This window comes from Lipotes vexillifer, unplaced genomic scaffold (genome assembly GCF_000442215.2).
Source record: "Lipotes vexillifer unplaced genomic scaffold, Lipotes_vexillifer_v1.1 scaffold393, whole genome shotgun sequence".
NCBI classification, from domain to species: Eukaryota; Metazoa; Chordata; class Mammalia; order Artiodactyla; family Lipotidae; genus Lipotes; species Lipotes vexillifer.
The window spans coordinates 4010536-4030664 of NW_006774564.1; the positions used below are offsets into that span (position 1 = coordinate 4010536).

The 20129-nt window shown below is 37.4% G+C and overlaps 1 protein-coding gene across 4 annotated transcripts in view; it reads right to left on the bottom strand.

The window, feature by feature from the left end:
- The window catches only part of NTNG1 (netrin G1), a 340274-nt gene that overhangs the window by 46151 nt on the left and 273994 nt on the right, over positions 1-20129 (bottom strand). Inside the window, exons 5-6 of one of the 4 annotated variants that reach the window (XM_007449346.1) lie at positions 12552-12719; positions 6906-7040 (exon numbers count right to left, since the gene is read on the bottom strand). The exons of 2 other annotated variants lie outside the window; for them this stretch is intronic. In XM_007449346.1, coding sequence (XP_007449408.1) covers positions 6906-7040; positions 12552-12719 — 303 coding nt within the window. The remainder of the gene's footprint in view (positions 1-6905; positions 7041-12551; positions 12720-20129) is intronic. One more of the 4 variants, XM_007449347.1, reaches the window with a different exon arrangement.

The window sequence follows — 20129 nt, forward strand, 5'->3', positions numbered from 1 at the left end:
TGCAAGAAATGTTTAAGAAAGACCTAGAAGAATTAAAGAACAAACAAACAGAGATGAACAATAAAATAACTGAAATGAAAAATACACTAGAAGGAATCAGTAGCAGAATAACTGTGGCAGAAGAACGGATAAGTGACCTGGAAGACAGACTGGTAAAATTCACTGCTGCAGACAGAATAAAGATAAAAGAATGAAAAGAAATGAAGACAGCCTAAAAGACCTGTGGGACAACATTAAACGCAACAACATTTGCATTATAGGGGTCCGAAAAGGAGAAGAGAGAGAGAAAGGACCCGAGAAAATATTTGAAGAAATTATAGTTGAAAACTTCCCTAACATGGGAAAGAAAATAGCCACCCAAGTCCAGGAAGCACAGAGAGTCCCAGGCAGGATAAAGCCAAGGAGAAACATGGCGAGACACATAGTAATCAAACTGGCAAAAATTAAAGACAAAGAAAAATTACTGAAAGCAGCAAGGGAAAAATGACAAATAACAAACAAGGGAACTCCCATAAGGTTAACAGCTGATTTCTCAGCAGAAATTCTACAAGCCAGAAGGGAGTGGCATGATATACTTAAAGTGATGAAAGGGAAGAACTTACAACCAAGATTACTCTAGCCGGCAAGGATCTCATTCAGATTCCATGGAGAAATCAAAAGCTTTACAGAAAAGCAAAAGCTAAGAGAATTCAGCACCCCAAACCAGCTCTACAACAAATGCTAAAGGAACTTAACTAAGTAGGAAACACAAGAGAAGAAAAGAATCTACAAAAACAAACCCCAAACAATTAAGAAAATGGTCATAGGAACATACATATCGATAAGTACCTTAAACGTGAATGGATTAAATGCTCCAACCAAAAGACACAGGCCTGCTGAATGGATACAGAAACAAGACCCATATATATGCTGTCTACAAGAGACCCACTTCAGACCTAGGGACACGTACAGACTGAAAGTGAGGGGATGGAAAAAGATATTCCCTGCAAATGGAAATCAAAAGAAAGCTGGAGTAGCAATACTCATATCAGATAAAATAGACTTTAAAATAAAGAATGTTACAAGAGACAAGGAAGCACGCTACATAATGATCAAGGGATCAATCCAAGAAGAAGATATAACAGTTATAAATATATACACCCAACATAGGAGCACCTCAATACATAAGGCAACTGCTAACAGCTATAAAACAGGAAATCGACAGTAACACAATAATAGTGGGGGACTTTAACACCTCACTTACACCAATGGACAGATCACCCAAACAGAAAATAAATAAGGAAACAGAAGCTTTAATGACACAATAGACCAGATAGATTCAATTGATATTTATAGGACATTCCATCCCAAAACAGCAGATTACACTTTCTTCTCAAGTGCGCATGGAACATTCTCCAGGATAGATCACATCTTGGGTCACAAATCAAGCCTCAGTAAATTTAAGAAAATTGAAATCATATCAAGCATCTTTTCTGACCACAACACTATGAGATTAGAAATCAATTACAGGGAAAAAAATGTAAAAAACACAACCACATGGAGGTTAAACAATATGTTACTAAATAACCAAGGGAACACTGAAGAAATCAAAGAGGAAATCAAAAAATACCTAGAGGCAAATGACAATGAAAACATGATGATCCAAAACCTATGGGATGCAGCAAAAGCAGTTCTAAGAGGGAAGTTTATATGTCTACAAGCCTACCTCAAGAAACAACAAAAAATCTCAAATAAACAATCTAACCTTACACCTAAAGGAACTAGAGAAAGAAGAATAAAAAACCCCCAAAGTTAGCAGAAGGAAAGAAATCATAAAGATCAGAGCAGAAATAAATGAAATAGAAACAAAACAATAGCAAAGATCAATAAAACTAAAAGCTGGTTCTTTGAGGAGATAAACAAAATTGATGAACCAGTAGCCAGAGTCATCAAGAAAAAGAGGGAGAGGAATCAAATCAATAAAATTAAAAATGACAAGGAGAAGTTACAACAGACACCGCAGATATACACAGCATCCTAAGAGACTACTACAAGCAACTCTATGCCAATAAAATGGACAACCTGGAAGAAACGGACAACTTCTTAGAAAGGTATAACCTTACAAGACTGAACCAGGAAGAAATAGAAAATATGAACAGACAAATCACAAATAATGAAATTGAAACTGTGATTAAAAATCTTCCAAAAAACAAAAGTCCAGGACCACATGGCCTCACAGTTGAATTCTATAAACATTTAGAGACGAGCTAACACCCATGCTTCTCAAACTCTTCCAAAAAATTGAGGAGGAAGGAACACTCCCAAACTCATTCTATGATGCCACCATCACCGTGATACCAAAACCAGACAAAGATACTACAAAAAAAGAAAATTACAGACCAATATCACTGATGAATATAGATGCAAAACTCCTCAACAAAATACTAGCAAACAGAATCCAACAACACATTAAAAGGATCATATATCATGATCAAGTGGAATTTATCCTAGGGATGCAAGGATTCTTCAATATATGCAAATCAATCAATGTGATACACCATATTAACAAACTGAAGAATAAAAACCATGTGATCATCTCAATAGATGCAGAAAAACCTTTTGACAGAATTCAACACCCATTTATGATAAAAACTCTCTAGAAAGTGGACATAGAGGGAACCTACCTCAACATAAAGGCCATATACAACAAACCCACAGCCAACATCATTCTCAATGGTGAAAAACTGAAAGCATTTCCTCTAAGATCAGGAACAAGACAAGGATGTCCACTCTTGTCACTATTATTCAACATAGTTTTGGAAGTCCTAGCCACGGCAATCAGAGAAGAAAAAGAAATAAAAGGAATACAGATTGGAATAGAAGAAGTAAAACTGTCACTGTTTGCAGAAGACATAAAGAATCCTAAGGATGCCACCAGAAAACTACTAGAGCTAATCAATGAATTTGGCAAAGTTGCCGGATACAAAATTAATGCACAGAAATCTCTTGAATTCTTATATACTAATGATGAAAAATCTGAAAGAGAAATTAAGAAAACACTCCCATTTACCATTGCAACAAAAAGAATAAAATACCTAGGAATAAACCTACCTAGGGAGACAAAAGACCTGTATACAGAAAACTATAAGACACTGATGAAAGAAATTAAATATGATACCAACAGATGGAGAGATATACCATATTCTTGGACTGGAAGAATCAACATTGTAAAAATGATCATACTACCCAAAGCAACCTACAGATTCAATGCAATCCCTATCAAATTACCAATGGCATTTTTTTACAGAACTAGAACAAAATAATCTTAAAATTTGTATGGAGACAAAAAAGACCCTGAAGAGCCAAAGCAGTCTTGAGGGGAAAAAACGGAGCTGGAGGAATCAGGCTCCCTGACTTCAGACTATACTACAAAGCTACAGTAATCAAGACAATATGGTACTGGCACAAAAACAGAAATATAGATCAATGGAACAGGATAGAAAGCCCAGAGATAATGCCATGCACCTCTGGTCAACTAATCTATGACAAAGGAGGCAACGATATATAATGGAGAAAAGACAGTCTCTTCAATAAGTGGTGCTTGGAAAACTGGACAGCTACGTATAAAAGAATGAAATTAGAACACTCCCTAACACCATACACAAAAATAAACTCAAAATGGATTCAAGACCTAAATGTAAGACCGGACACTATAAAACTCTTAGTGCAAAACATAGGAAGAACACCCTTTGACATAAATCACAGCAAGATCTCTTTTGATCCACCTCCTAGAGTAATGGAAATAAAAACAAAAATAAACAAATGGGACCTAATGAAACTTCAAAGCTTTTGCACAGCAAAGGAAACCATAAACAAGATGAAAAGACAACCCTCAGAATGGGAGAAAAGATTTGCAAGTGAAGCAACTGACAAAGGATTAATCTCCAAAATATATAAGTAGCTTATGCAGCTCAATATCAAAAAAACAAATAACCCAATCCAAAAATGCGCAGAAGACCTAAACAGACATTTCTCCAAAGGAGACATACAGATGGCCAAGAAGCACATGAAAAGCTGCTCAACATCACTAATTATTAGAGAAATGCAAATCAAAACTACAATGAGGTATCACCTCACACCAGTTAGAATGGGCATCATCAGAAAATGTACAAACAACAAATGCTGGAGAGGGTTTGGAGAAAAGGGAACCCTCTTGCACTGTTGGTGGGAATGTAAATTGATACAGCCACTGTGGAGAACAGTATGGAGTTTCCTTAAAAAACTAAAAATAGAATTACCATTTGACCCAGCAATCCTACTATTGGGTGTATACACAGAGAAAACCATAATTTAAAAAGACACATGCACCCCAATGTTCATTGCAGCACTATTTACAATAATAGCCAGGTCATGAAGCAACCTAAATGCCCATTGACAGACAAATGGATAAAGAAGTTGTTGTACATATATACAATGGAATATTACTCAGCCATAAAAAGGAACGAAATTGGGTCATTTGTTGAGACGTGGATGGATCTAGAGACTGTCATACAGAGTGAAGTAAGTCAGAAAGAGAAAAACAAATATCGTATATTGCATATATGTGAAACCTAGAAAAATGGTACAGATGAACCGGTTTGCAGGGCAGAAACTGAGACACAGATGTAGAGAAGAAACGTATGGACACCAAGTGGGGAAAGCGGCAGGGGGGTGGGGGTGGTGGTGTGATGAATTGGGCGATTGGGAGTGACATGTATACTCTGATGTGGATAAAATTGTTGACTAATAAGAACATGCTGTATAAAATAAATAAATAAAATAAAATTCAAAAATTCAAAAAAAAAGAAATACTCAAGAGGATAAAGCATTTACTCCTATAATCTCACTGATCTACATACCAAGGATGTAAGGTGCTGGAGCTGAGGCATGGAGGGTTTTGTATACCGTACAGCCTTTATGTGGTAGGGCCCTGCTTAAATCCAGTCTTCCAATGCCAGAAGGAAAAATTTGAGGACATTACATTTTTTATAATACTCCAGGAAATTAATACAGAAAAATCAAGTTAGGCCCTTTTTCTGGCATACATTTCCATACATTTTGGCATACATACATTTTGGCATACATTTCCTTGATTAATTTTCCTCTCCAATGTCTTTCCCTGATTACACTTCAGGAACCCATTCATTAGGTCCTGTTGCATCAGGTAGTTTACATGAGACTTTCCCTTTGAGAAGGTGTGCCTTCATTAGAGTCTCCTCATTCCTTATGCTTTGAATCTTGTTGCCGATTTCGGCCCTTCCTTTGTCTCTCCTTCTCTCCTTCTGACTGTCAGCCTTCTTTGGGCCTCTACATCTAGATGTTCCAGGACTGTTGACTAATCCTCTGAGTCCTGGCTCCTCACATTGTTTTTGGGATCCCAAACTCATTCAGACCCTCAGGTGCTTTCTGGGAACCTAAACTGTGTACAACGTTAAAACCATGGCCTTATCCAGAGCTTATGTGCAGAAGTGCTGCCTGACTTCTCACTATTTGATGCTTTTAATGATTCTCCAGCATGGCTGGAGATGCTCACCCTCTAACTTCTAGATCCTATCCTAACCTTGGCCTGCTCAATGCCAAATTTCTCAATTATCACCATAGTTCACTGCTGCCCATGACATTAGTATGGCAGTAAATTTCACTTTGGCTTTATAATATGTAGAAATGTAGCCTCCAGATAACTATACATTCCATAAGTAGAAGATAAAATATTCTGTACATCCCTGGTAGAAACCTGCTTTAGATAGTTCCTGCGTGCTGACGATTTTTCAAGTGAAAAGTAAGCAGAAAACCTCTAGAGCTGTGCTGTCCAATATGGTAGACATATGTGTCTATTAAGCCTTGCAATATGGCTAGTTCTAATTGAGAGTTCTGTAAGTATTAAACATCTGATTTCAAGGACTATGAAAAATGTAAAATATATCCTTAACAACTTTAACATTAATTCTATGTTGAAATGATAATATTGCAGGGGTTTTTTGGGATAAAACAAGTTATTAAAATCCACTTCTATTTATTTTTACTTTTTTAATGTGGATAACAATACATTTAAAGTTACATCTGTGGCTTGCATGATTTTGTATTGGACTGCGCTCTCCAGAGGCTTTGCCTGGTGGCTCTTTAATATTAGTAAGCTGACTGTGTACAGATAGAGGAAAGTTAATGCAGAATTAAAATGCAAAAATGGTTATGAATGACAGAAGAAAGTTTCTGCTCAGATTTTAAAATTTCTCTTCCCTGAATACACCAACATGCCACCTGCCTTGACAAGCTTTTAAGAACGCTTGATAATCCTCAGAGAAATGAGGTTGAACCAAATGGCATCTGTCTAAGGCTCACTGCATGGTGCTTAACCTCAGAGGCTTAAAATCAATACTGATTTTCATCATTTATTTTATCCTGGCATTTAAATATCCCTTAGATTTATTACCTTTAGGTTTTTGGTTCAGATTCAGTGATGGGTATGATACAAGGGTGGTAATAAGTTATGCAGATATCATTTAATTTATGAACTCTGGAGCTCCAGGGTAGTTCAAGAAATATATTAACCACATACACATCACCCTTCATTTTGTGGTAAGGATTTCTAAGCTGGGTCCCTATTGTGCCACTTAATTTATGGTCTGGCCAGGTACATGGATCTGCATACAGTATTTCAGTATAAGTTTCTCCAGCCATCAGAGGGGACAAAGATTGGCTTCAAAGGAGCCAGCTGGACAGCTGATGGATTGCTCTCTCTCCTATACATAGGCTGAGGCATTATGTAGTTTTTAAAGCTTGTCAGCAGTTTGGGTCTTTTTCTGCTCTGAAAAGCTGCACGCATCGGCCTAGACAAGCAGAATCAGCCATGCTGCAGCAGGCAGAGGACAGCTCCCAGAGTTACTTACGTTGACAGCCGTAGTGCCAGGAATTTCCCGGCAGACACTCATCACACTTAGGCCCTGTTGTTCCAGTCTTACACTCACAAAATCCTGAGCCATTACAACGATCATGGACTGAGCCCAAAGGGTTACAATAACACTCTGTAGAAACAAGACAACACACAGGCTGGAGACAAGTCTGCATGGCTTATAAGTTATCAACACAGGAGTGTTGCTTACTTAAATGCATCACTTAAAGAAAGATGTCCACTAATGAAATGCTTTGGCAAATATGGCTATTTCAGGTCCATTTATTTATTTGCTCGGCCTTCCATGATACCATTTTTATGTTTTGGGAGGAAGTCAACTGAAAACCTCCAAGGAAATAAGACATCATGCTCTTCACTGGTAACAGACCGTAATGGAGGTTCCATTTGTTAGGGCATTTTTAGATGGTTTAATGAATGCAATGAGAAGCCTTTATATATCCTTTATATATCAAGGATAAATCAATATGCCATCAGTGTAAAATCTGTTTTAAATTATTCAAATGAGCTTATCGGTTACACTCAAAATTTGAGAACTGCTGAACATTGTTAAAGTGGAATATGAACGCACTTTGTTCATTCAAAGTCAGTTTTACTATATGATTTGGGATGGTGCTTTATATATATATTTATACTATGTTGTGATGAGCCTTTAGATATTGTATCTGCTACACATGTTGTTAGTATAGCTTTTATGCAACCTAGATGAACAATCATGAAAGAAAAATGAATTTTGTAATCCTAAATAAATTTCAACATAGGCATAATTTGAGACTTGTATCATTATAATGTCTATGGACAGAACAATATAACTTTGTGTAATAAAAAGTAAATAGAATAATTTCTTGATTCCTCACACATTATTATGCAGAACATTTTTACTTCTGAAGCTCTGTTTTTCTTAAAGGCTGAATCAGAAATAAGAAGTCCTTAGGCTTCCATTAGCTTGAAAGGTAACAGCAGCTAGTTTCCAGCTTTTGGAATTTGTAGGCCAAAGTTACTTTTTTTGTAATCCCACTGTATAATACTGGGCAAGTTATTATCCCCCTCTGTCTCTTGATTTCCTTTATTTTAAAATGGTCCCATTAAGAGGTTTTCATGTCAAAAAACCAAATAAAATCACACCAAGCAACTAACCAAGCAACCAACTGTGAGAAACCCTGAGAATTTTAGTTTAATAACTTTAAGTTTAGCATCTTAGATTGGCAATGGAGATTCAGGGTTTACTGTTAAATAGAGAGATCCAGAGGTTTGGTTCTGTTTTTGTCATAGGGACTAATCATATAATTTCTTCAAAGAATGTGGAGTACCTTAGAATCATTATTTATTTCATGTTGAGTAAGTCAATTTTGAAGTTCAGCATTCTTAAGATACAAACATTTGTATGACTAAGAGTAACATACATAGGTAAAAATAAAACCAAATAAAGTCTAAAATGCTCTCTCCTTGTCTGGACTGATTTGCACTTAATAATTGGAGTTTTATTTTAAATTGGCATTTTCTATTTTAATGTGTGTATATACGGCAGTTGTTTAAAACATTTTTAAATAGCAATTTTGTTGTGGCTTTAAAAATACACACACACACACACACACTATAAGTATATACCTATAGCAAAACTACTATAATATGTTTCTTACTATTTAAAGTTTATAAGTTGACAATGAATCACCAACATTTCGTAAGCCAGGGAGTAGAGTTACATCTGGCCAATATGAATTCACATACTGTGCTAGTCAATTAGCCCGTAACAACTGATTAATATAAGGTTTTAGATGTAAAAAAAAAGTAAACAAAATTTTTAGAAATGTGGAACATCTAAACCACGGTACATCTCAATGGTTGTCATACAAAAGGTGGTAAGTGTAATGTTAGTCAGGAAAATAAGTGATAAGGAGAGGTGGGGTCTATACTCCACATTACATACAAATAATTTAGTTTAAAAAATATCATTTCTGGAACGACAGTCAATGGTAGATGCTGGGGTGATGAGGATGGCCTTGGAGAATTATATTTTATTCCATGAAACTAGGAAGAATATACAGGACTGTTAGACTAAAAAACAACATGAAATACTTTTGGAAGTCTGATTAAAAAGTTATACTACAATTGATTTATAAGTATTAGAAGTGTCTTATGTTTGCTTTGTTTTACAGAAGGTACCTCTGATTACCTGATCTTAGGTTTCCAGGGGAATGAAAACAAAAATACATCATAATTGGAGATATGTTTAGTAGCAACTGCTGAGCCCTGCATTTCATTCAGATGTCAAGCTTGTTATCAGGGATTATTAGCAGTGATTACCCAAGGTCACAAGCCACATATCCTCTAGCTTCCTGCTTAATGTTCGAGTTTATATGAAATGGAAGCATGCAAGGATGTCATCTTCATGAAATTGCTGCATCATACAGGCTAATTACATGCATCTTTGGAAACATGGCTGGCTTGGAATTTGTATGAAAATGGGTAAATTTACCAGGAATCACAAAGCAGCAATCACTGTGACAACATGGAATAGCGTGCATTTTATATTTGCCATAATATAAAATGATGCAAATAGTTTAAGACATCTATTTCAACACAGTCAACATTTCGTCAAAGATATGTGTTGTTCCCTCATAGCCAGGGCGGTGGATTTCATTGCCAATTGTTAAAGAAATGGCAAAGTGCCTTTTTTTCCCTTAAGTTTAGAGACGGCTTAGATGAAGTTCAAATTTTCAGGGATTAGTGCCTAATTCTGTGAAAGTGAATTGGGTAAATATCCATTCATTTTCATTAGTGCTTTCTATACAAAATGGCATTAAAATTAACTCAATTACTTCAGGTGTATCCTCTCAAATTTAATTCTCAGTCCTGCTGCAAGCCCTTTGGGGAACTTAAATGTAAAAAATAGAGAATAGGTTGGTGCTGCCCCATAGGGCAAACCTTGGTAATGGAGCCACAGGCTTCCAACGGCCTTCAGAGAGCAAACCTCAGCCTCAGTCTCATGCCCAGGCAGCCTGACAGCTCTGCCCTTGGCCCCTCCAGTGGGAAAAGTGGAAGCTATAACTCTTTTAGGAAACTTTTGCACGCTTATAGAGACTAAAGACAAAAGAGAGACCATACGTAGCATATACCAGCTAGCCAAATTTTTCAGTTCATTCTTTAAAAACAATTTTACCCCTTAGGAAAAGAGCAACAATTTAAGGAGTTTTGGTATGTGGAGGTATACTGTAGCTAATTTTAATGCTACCTAAAAATACTCATCTTTGTGTTTACCTATATCCACTTGGTTTGAAGACCACAAAATACTGAATAGGGATATGTTTACCTCAATAATATAAAATCCCCTCCATGATTTATAACTTTAATTAACAAAGTTTCTAGAAAGGGAGAAAAGAACTGTGTTTGATTTTTTTAAGTAGAAATAAATACAAGAATGCATATTAAACTTTCCATTCATATGTATTTTACATGATTTAAAAGACAAAAGCTGAATGGCAACTTCTTGTCTGTGGATAATCAAATATGGATTTATAACAGAACTATGACTCTTAGAATTAGACAGGAAGTGTGGATTTTGTAGTTCATAGATTACTTTAGAACAGGAAAAGGGGAGGAATTCATTAGAATAGAATACCCTGAGTAAAATATATTGGGATATTGTTAAGTTACCTGCTATGAGAAATTTTATGGAATAAAATCTTTTCTTTTAAGGTCTTTTTCTTTGATTTATTGAAAATAATATGAAATTGATATTGCAAAACATTTACATCTTATTGTAATGTTTTGTATTTTGAAAAAACTGATTAGCTTTTATTCCTGTGTTCCTATTTATTTTACCTTTTCACTTGTTAACATATTTATAGTATGACATTTATATATTTTTACAAATGACATTCAGCAAAATGTAACTGCATTCAAAATTCAGACAGCTATGTGCCTTTTGGTTTTTACTAATATTCTCAAATCTTTGTAACCCAAATGTTATAAAGGCAATTGAACTTCTGTTCACAAGCTCATAGTGGAATTGTTGCTGTTATCCTAAAAACATACCGTAAGTAAAAGTCTGACAAGCTTAGCTTTGCTAATTGTGTCAGGATAGTTGGGAGAAAGCGTTCAAAAGCTTTGAAGTCAGGAAACTAACTCTTTACTAAAGCTGCATGATTTGGGTCAATTTGCCTTACTTTTTCTCAACTAGAAAATAGGGGAAATTATCAGTGGAGTACTTACCACCATGGTTTTGTTAATGAGGATTAAGTAAAAACAAAACAAACAAACAAACAAAAAACATACTTGCAAGTCAGTTCACAGTTTACCAAGTGTTTCCTGTGCATCCCATATGACACCAATTTGACCAGGAGTTTTCAACGACTTACCTAAGGCACACAGCTATTAAATAGCAAACTGGGACTTGAACCCAGCTCTCCAGTCTCTAAGTCCAGGGATTTCTCCACTAATTCACAAATAATAAGGAAGCACTTTGAAAAATAGAACATACTATAGACATAAACAGTATTATAAAAACTTGGCCCATTTTAACTGAAAAAACTTGTCCAGCTATTTTACATGACACTTGGCAAATAACTATATAACCTTGACAATCCAATCAGAAAACAATGATCCCAGAATTGCAGATTGATTTGATTTCTTTTTTGATGAAAAGATCACCTTTCATTTTTCAGCTTGTGCATTCTCTCTAGTCTTTATGTGAAAAAAATCTACCTTTAACATTGGTTGCCTCTATATTACCTATTGGTGTGGTAACAGCTACATATGTACCCTTCACCATTTTGAATATATGCACTTCTTCAAAGTACATCACGAAGTGAAATTCCATTTCTTATTTCTTATTTTTCATCAGCTCCCTTTCTTGAAGATAGGTTCTACTATGCAAAAGGTAGGAGAAGCTTTTTTTGGATGTGAAGGGCACCTGGTTCTCTCCAGTTGACATGATCAGTCATCACAGCGGGTAGAAAGCATGCTCAAGGGAATCCTGTGGCCCCAGTTTTCCAGGGCTCATGTACTTTGGAAGCTAAGGGAATTAATCGCCTTGAATAGTTTTGAAAAATTGCTTCTCCTTTTGAGGGCTATAGGAAATCTCAGTAAGTGGAATTTCATTACTATGGATGGAAAAGCCAGGCAAACGTCTACATTAGCAATTGCTAGTGGCTTTGAATTCCAAACAGGAATATGTTAAATCAATATTAGTTGATTACGAATTATTTACAAAAGTTTGTGTCCTAATCTCGTATCTATAATTAAAAACCTTATAATGAGTTTACATTTTGAAAGTTGAGTGTACAACTTAAGACTTTAAGATCAGGTTGAAATGACCAGGTGTTAAGATTTCATGCAAAAAAAAAAAAAGAAAGAAAAACAAAAAGAGAATTACTTCATCTCTTAAACATGACTTTTCAGCTCATCATCTTTAAAGCAACAATTAGACAAGGATTCAAAATACATCCCCCAACTATGATTTCAATCTGCACAAGTGAATTCTTTAAGTCTACCACAAGGACGTTTTCTCCATTGAGAAAGTTCATTCTGGCTCAGCTGTGGTGCAAATCACCAGCCTCTCCACCTTAAATAGCTCCCCATCTCGTGAAAGGCACAGAACAATAGCTGAAATTATAATGGAACTGACCTATGCACACATTCTCATCGTCCAGCTGTGCAGAAGCATTTCTGAAGTAGCCCAGCCTGCATAACTCACAGTGCTGCCCTCTAGTGTTGTGTTTACAGCTCACGCAAATGACTGTATTTAGCAGATCGATATAACTGCATCGATTGGAGTGGCCGAAGCATTCACAATCTTGCAAGGAAGAACAGAAATGTATACAGAGTGTATACAGTCGCAGAATAACAGCACACTACATGCTTGGATAAAATGAGAAGTGGAGAAAAGATGGCAGAATGGCATTACATGTATGTGATTCCACATGACACATGGTGACCACAGGTGGTTGTGACTGGCATGGAAGTAGCATCTGTTTCAGGCAGGAGAGAAAGATTGGACATTCAGAACATTATTGGAAAGTGTTAATTCTTGGCAGACAATATGAACAGAAGCATTTGCAGGTGTACACCTTTTAAAATTTGGGAAGACTCTGTTTCCTTTGATGCAGAAGTCTAATTTTTGCACATTGTTTTAAAACTTCACTGTCTTTGCATCACTCCCCTCATTTTCTCTTCATATTTGCAATCTTAAAAAAGAAGGAAGGATGAATGTAGGCATCTAAGGCCTGAGTCTGCCATCACCCATGGCTCCTTCATTTAGAGTCTTACTATCATTTGTGTCAAGACAGTAACTCAGTCAGAGTTTCACAGAAAAAATCATGGCAAATTTAATAGGGATCTAGACAATTAAACAACTCTTTATTTTTGTTTTTTCCAAATGGTAAGAGGAGAAGATGACTTCTGTAAGCCTTTCATCAGGCCAAATCTGCATGTTTGCTTATGTGTGTTAGAGAATACAAAAAACGGGGAGATTATTGGTATGGAAAAAGTGCTCTTAAGATTTCCTTTTCTTGCAAGTTTCAAGCTAAGTCTGCTGCAAAAGAAGAGTCAGGCAGCTACTGTACCCTCAGGTTGCTTTTCCTTTGTCTCCCCAAAATGTTGGAGGAGCCTCTGAGGCTTAGGGGTGATGGTGATAAGAACTAGACAAGGAGACGTAGGGAAGGGTGGAGAGTAACTAGATTGTGTTTCTTTTGCACCTCAAGCAAAGCAAGTCATTAATCTAATTCAACCTTTTTTTTTTTTGCGGTACGCGGGCCTCTCACTGTTGTGGCCTCTCCCATTGCGGAGCACAGGCTCCGGACGCGCAGGCTCAGCGGCCATGGCTCACGGGCCCAGCCGCTTCGTGGCATGTGGGATCTTCCCGGACCGGGGCACGAACCCGTGTCTCCTGCATCGGCAGGCGGACTCTCAACCACTGTGCCACCAGGGAAGTCCTAATTCAACCTTTTTAAAAGAAGTAAAAACAAAGCCTCTATTGGTGCAATAGTTACTAAATCAGACAGAAAAAAATGTGTGAGAAGTAACTAGGTGGGGAATCTGTTACATCTCCTCAAAATATGGGGGTAGGCCTAGCTCACATTTATAAGGAAGGTCAATTATGAAACTGCAAACCTTGTTTGCCTAAAAATATCCCTCTCATTAATGTCTGGCTTTTATTTTATCCCACCAGGAAGCCAAACACAGTCACTATTGAGCTAATTTATTCATTCACTCAATAAATAATATATTCGGTTGGTCTATGTGTCAGGCACTATGTGAGGTACTGAGTTACTCTTTTGGCCTAGATTAAAATTTCGGAAGTATTGCATTTGATGACCAGAGTAAAAATGAGTAAGTGTTGTCAAAATTAATAAGGAAGGGTGATTATCTTTTTTTTTTTTTTCTATTGGGTTGGCCAAAAAGTTCATTTAGGTTTTTCTATAAGATGTTACAGAAAAACCCTAAACGAACTTTTTGGCTAACCCAATAAATTAACGTACTGACACTCATCAGAACACTGTGGATTCATTCATATGAGAGCCAGTTACTACAGTAGAGAGCTGAGGTCAAGGTCCCAAGAGAATGAAATCAAATTTGGATAGAAGCAGAGGAGGACACTGGAAATGGTGAAGAGTGGAAAACACCCAGGAATAGGGTTAGCACCTTGGAGACCCCAGATGCTTAAAAGAAAGGCAAGATGAATGGGAGGTTCCTGAAGGCAAGCCCCTTCCTCTACAGGAGGCTAGCTTCCTCACGGTGTGCATGTGTGCTAGGGCTGGGGAGTGGGAGTGGGGAGTCGGAGGAACCAGTGCGAGGAGAGTTCTGGAAGAAGGAGGCCATATGGGAGATGGGGGAAGAAAATCCTGCAAAAATTTTGTAGTTAAGGCATGCCAAATTAATAATAATAATAGCAATAAGGAAAATAATAGAATTACATATCACCAAATTAAATTCTCTTAGAAAACAAGCATTTCACCCCCATACATTCTATCTCCCTGAGTTCAACCTTGTTTAAGCTGGCATTTCTGTCTACCTAGGAAACATAAAGGGCCTCTCCAACCTTCCTTAGTTGAGGGTTTGGAACAGAATCTTTCTGGCCTGGAGCCACCTCAGAGTAGTCATTGCAGGGAGGAGACCGATGTCCCAAATCTAATTGTTTCCCAAGGACTTCTTCAGAGCTGCCTGGAATTCCGGAGGCCTGGGCACACACACCCTGTCCTCAGGCTCTCCCTCTCTAGAAAAGTCTCCTAAGCAGTTACCGTTCTTCACATAAACTCATCCTAGGTTGATTCTTGGTGTACCTAATATAATTAATCCAGATTTTTTCAAAAGAATCTTTTATGTGCATAAATTCATCCTAGGAACTTTTCAGAACCACATAGAAGTAAGTCCTCGTTGTCAGGAAGCTTGTTTAGTGGGGAAGACAAACATGTGCTCAGATAACTAGAAATAAAAGAGGACGTGCCTAAAACCAAAACCAAAAACAGAGACACAAAGTGATATAAGGAGAAATTCATTTCACTTGAGGAGAATTAGGAAAAACTAAGTTAAAACTAAATCTTCCATGAGGGCCAGTAAGGTTTATTTTACCAAAAAAAAAAAAAAGGAGGAAATGAGCATTTCCAGTGAAAGGAATAGAGTGTGCAAAGATATGACATTGGGAAATGGGAGAGAACAGGGCTGGAGAAGTTTCATAACATCGTTCCCTAGTGGATAAGATCTACCCAATAGCCAGTACTATTGGAAGTATTGAATGGTTCCTTTGTGGATAAGATCTACCCAATGCTGGGCTTCATCTGACAAAGCTTTATTCACCAGAAAACGTGTCTGTAGACATCCAAGTTCAATCAAGACCCAATCCATGAATCTCTGTAGACAGTGTTACCTACTATTCTTTGAATTTAATGAATAGTATGCATTTCTGTGACATTCACTATTTGTTTCTGGGTTTTGTTTGAAAATCAATTTATTAATTTTGATAGGAGAGTTAAATAATGTAAATTCTATAAATAATTATATACAGAACCATACACAGCTAAACACTCAATATCACAAACTTCTTCCAGAAGATAAGTGGATACTTTAAATGTCTTATAACCTAAGAAATGAGCTAATAGTAACCTTATTTCTTTAAAACTTCGAAGACTCTTCTGAGACTTTGATAAAGCTGTCTTCTCTGGCCATGGTGTATTTGAGAATATAAAATGATAAAAAGATCTTTGAAAGTGATTTGAAACACATGAGAGCACTATATAAATGCAAGACATTTCAGATGTAATTATTAGACTACTGTATTATTTTTCAGTTTTCTGTTAATTTCCCACTCTTTAGGAACTGTTCTTTCCACATAGGCCCAGAATTCATGAATGATCATTAATGACAGAGTTAGAGCTGCACTAACTTATTAAGATCCTGAAGGGACGATATTAATAGTTCAATAATTCTTTGATCCTCTAATTCACTGACCTACTATTTCCTCCTTTCCCTTTTCACAAAATATAGAGTTCATGGTCCATTCTTACAATCACTTCCTTTTATATGCTCTCATCTCCCTCACTCCCAACCCCCCCACCCCCAATTACAGTCTCCTGGGAAAATCTGATCCTGGTTAAATCCAACTCTCCACTTCTCCATGCCTACACCCCAGCAGCTAAATGTGGCTGGAGTTTTTTTCCAACTATTTTGAAACATGTCTCACTTTAAATTCATGACCATAAACTTCAATAGGACCCTCAGGGCATTCTGGCAACCCTTCCTGAACCAGGAGGCTTTTGGGCCACCACTCTCTCTTGGTTCACCTCCTTCCCCACCTACCATTGCTTCTTCCTCTCTTCTGCCTTCTGTTGTATCTTCTCAAATGACTCAGGGCTTAGCCCTTGGACCTCTTGGCTCCTTAGGCTCACTAAGAGCCAGGGTTTTTTACCCAACCTCATGACTACATAAACCATCAATATGCTGACCTTTCCAAAATAGCTATTTCCAGCCTGGACCAACTTCCCAGTTAGTTAGTGAGCCTTCATCCAAACTGATATATTCAACTGCCTTCTTAATGTCTCCACTTGGACACTTAATAGATATCTCAACTTTAACATGTTCAAAACTGAGCTCACAGGTTACCTTCCCAAGCCTGCCACTTACATGGGCAGCCGGATCCGTCTCGGTAAATGACAACTCTATTCCTCCAACTGCTTATGTCAAAATTCCTGGAGTTGCTCTTGACACCAATCTTTTTCTCATCCCCCTCTACCCACGCCCCCAATCAATCAGCAGATCCTCTTGACTACACGTTTAAAATACATTCTAAATCTCACCACCTCTCACCATCTCATCTTTAGTTAAGGGCACTTGGATGATTGTTGTTGTCCTCAAACTGCTTCCCTGGCTTCCATCCTTGTGATAGTCTCCTCCACACAGCAGTCAGAGTGACTCTTTTAAAACTTAAATTAGGTCATGACATCTTTTTGCCCATAATCCTAATGGCTTCCTGCCTCATCCAGAATAAAAGGCAGAGTTTGAATTCATTCATTCCCAATTGATCTGGGCTCATTGCTATCACTCCTCTCCTCACTCGCTGTACAATACTTTCATGTTGCTCTGCAAACATGCCAAGCACTTCCCCAGGGCCTTTGCATTTGCTGTTACCTCTGTCTGGCCTACTCCTCCCTCAGACTTCCCTATGACTTGTTTCCTCACCTTGTTTTTAGGTCCTGCTCAAAGAAAATGCTGTGACTACTCTATCTGAAATAACAGCTCCTGACCCAAACACATTAATCCCCCCTCCCACATGTACTAATCCTGTTTAATTTTTTTGTAGAACCTAGAGTATCTGATGACTAAATTAAAAAAAAAAATTTCTCCCCTATACTTTGAGTGTAAATAAGTGTTTGCAGACTGTGTCCATTTTGTTCACAGATGTAAACAGAACTCAAAATACTAAGCATTCAAAAAATGTTGTCGAATGGATGAATCAATGTCAACGAATCAGTGATGATCCTGAGGCATCTTACTTTGGGAAACAGAGGAAGAGACAGAGGAAAGTTATGTTTAAATTCATTCCTCCACCATTCAAATTCTGTAAGAGAGTCTGGCTATATCCTAAATATTAAACAGTTGAGAAAAACAACAGCCATACATCACACTATAACTGAGTTATTAAATATTTTAGCTGAAAATTGACTATATGTCTATGCAGATTAGTTTAGGTAGGAAAAAGGAGATTTCCAAAAATTGCTATGGTTTTATATACTTTTGCAATCTCAAGTCACACTGTAGGCTATATTTTATTTTTCAGACAAGTTTTAATTACTGTTGTGTAAACAAGCTAACGGGGTCCTCTAAAACACATTTTCATGGTGTAGCATGGCATGTGTTGGCAATGCATATTTATTGAGGACCACCTCATACCAGGGGACAACTTGAACAAGGCCCAGTCCTAAGCGAGAATCATAGCCCTAGACCAACGAGCCACGTTGGACCATGAAGCCCAGTCCTGAAGAGTCCAGTGCAGAGTTTCTCAACCTCAGCCCTACTGACATCTTAGGCCAAATAATCCGTGGTTTTCCCATATGTTGTAGGATATTCAGAAGCATTCCTGGCCTCTACCCACTAGAAGCAGTAGCAAGTCCCAAGCTGTGACAACCAAAAGTTCCCTGGGGGAGCAAAATCCCCCATCTGATGTATATGACATCATACAAGGCAGTTATGATAATATGGTATGTAAGAACTGGCTAGTTAAGCGAGCAGCATTTTAGAAGAAGGAGAGTTCAAAGGTGACTTTCTAGATCAGGAAAGATCCAAACCTCTTCTAAGGTTTAAAGACACTTTCTGACTGAGACTGGCTGGGGAAGGCCTGGGGAGGAAAGAGTTATAGAAAAACAAAAGGTTGGAGAGAAAGAGAATGAAAGAAAAAGAATGTCAAGAATAGGAAGGGGGGTGTTAAATGTCTTGGTGTCTTCTTTCTTACTGCTCCCCATGTTGCCTCTAATTCCATTATTACGTCACCAATGTACCGTAATATGACATATGTTACGGAATGTAAGATAAAGTACTCTGAATGTGGCACAGGTAGGTTTATTTATTTATGTTGGGGCCAAATGAGGAAAGTTTATTCAAAGTCAGAGCTGGTGGAAATTTACTGTTGTCACTCAAAAAGAAAGGATTTGGAAAAAAAGACTTTAGATAGACAGAAGGTGAAGGAATTAGAATTCTTATAAAGTATCTTCCCTTCACTACATTAGCAAAGTCACAAGCCTCCAGGGGCCTCCCCTAGGGGTGGGAATGAAGTGAATGAATCAGCATTTTCCTGATTCTTACCCACCCCCAACTCTGCCTTGCAACCTTAGGTAGCTTTTGAAACCCTTCCATGTACATTATTTGATAACAATCTGGATTATTCTATGATAAATCTACTCCATTAGGTGGCTTTTTCCTGCCTGTGGAAATGTGTTCAGATCTCATTAGTGCTGTGACCCCAAGAAATTAGAGATTCAATGATACAGGGTCAAATTTCAGGTCAAGAGTCCTCTTATATATCCAGTGCTTGATATGACAGAAAAAAGATGGACTCTGTAAGGTCCCTAATGCTTCCTTTCTCCTTCACCTCCTTGGTTTCTCTGTGTAGGTTTGCATATCATAGATAAGGAGGGGCATCCCTACTGTGGCATCAATGACTGGCTTATTATATGCACACATGCCCAAATAGGCTTGACACCCTATGAACTTGTGGCTGTTCTGTTCCTAAAGAACTTAGTTCCCCAAATTTCAGATCCACTTGGATTCCCCTCAAAAGGGCACTGCCAATGTTTGATATGTAAAGGTACATTGTGAGGAAAGTTTAAGACTTGGTTTAAATATCATCGGTTTCCCTTTCCCATCTCCTGACCAGCTTCCTCCTTTTCTCTATACGACACAGAAGGAACAATTCAAGTTGGTTAAAATCTGGAAAATGATTTGACTCTTTTCAATAAGGAATAGGGAAGCTATTATGGTCATTTTCACCAAGTGGGCCAAACCAAATTTAGGTATTGTTAATAAATATATTTCTTTGTAAGAGGTGTTTCATGAAAAAAACAAAAAAACAAAAAACAAAAACTCCCTAAAACATGACATATACCCAACAGTCAAGGGTGGAAAACAAGACACACCTGTCACATAGGACATTTAAAGGAAAATGGTGAAATAAAAACAGAAGTCTTTATGTTTCCTGAAAAATCTTCAGTCTGTGAAT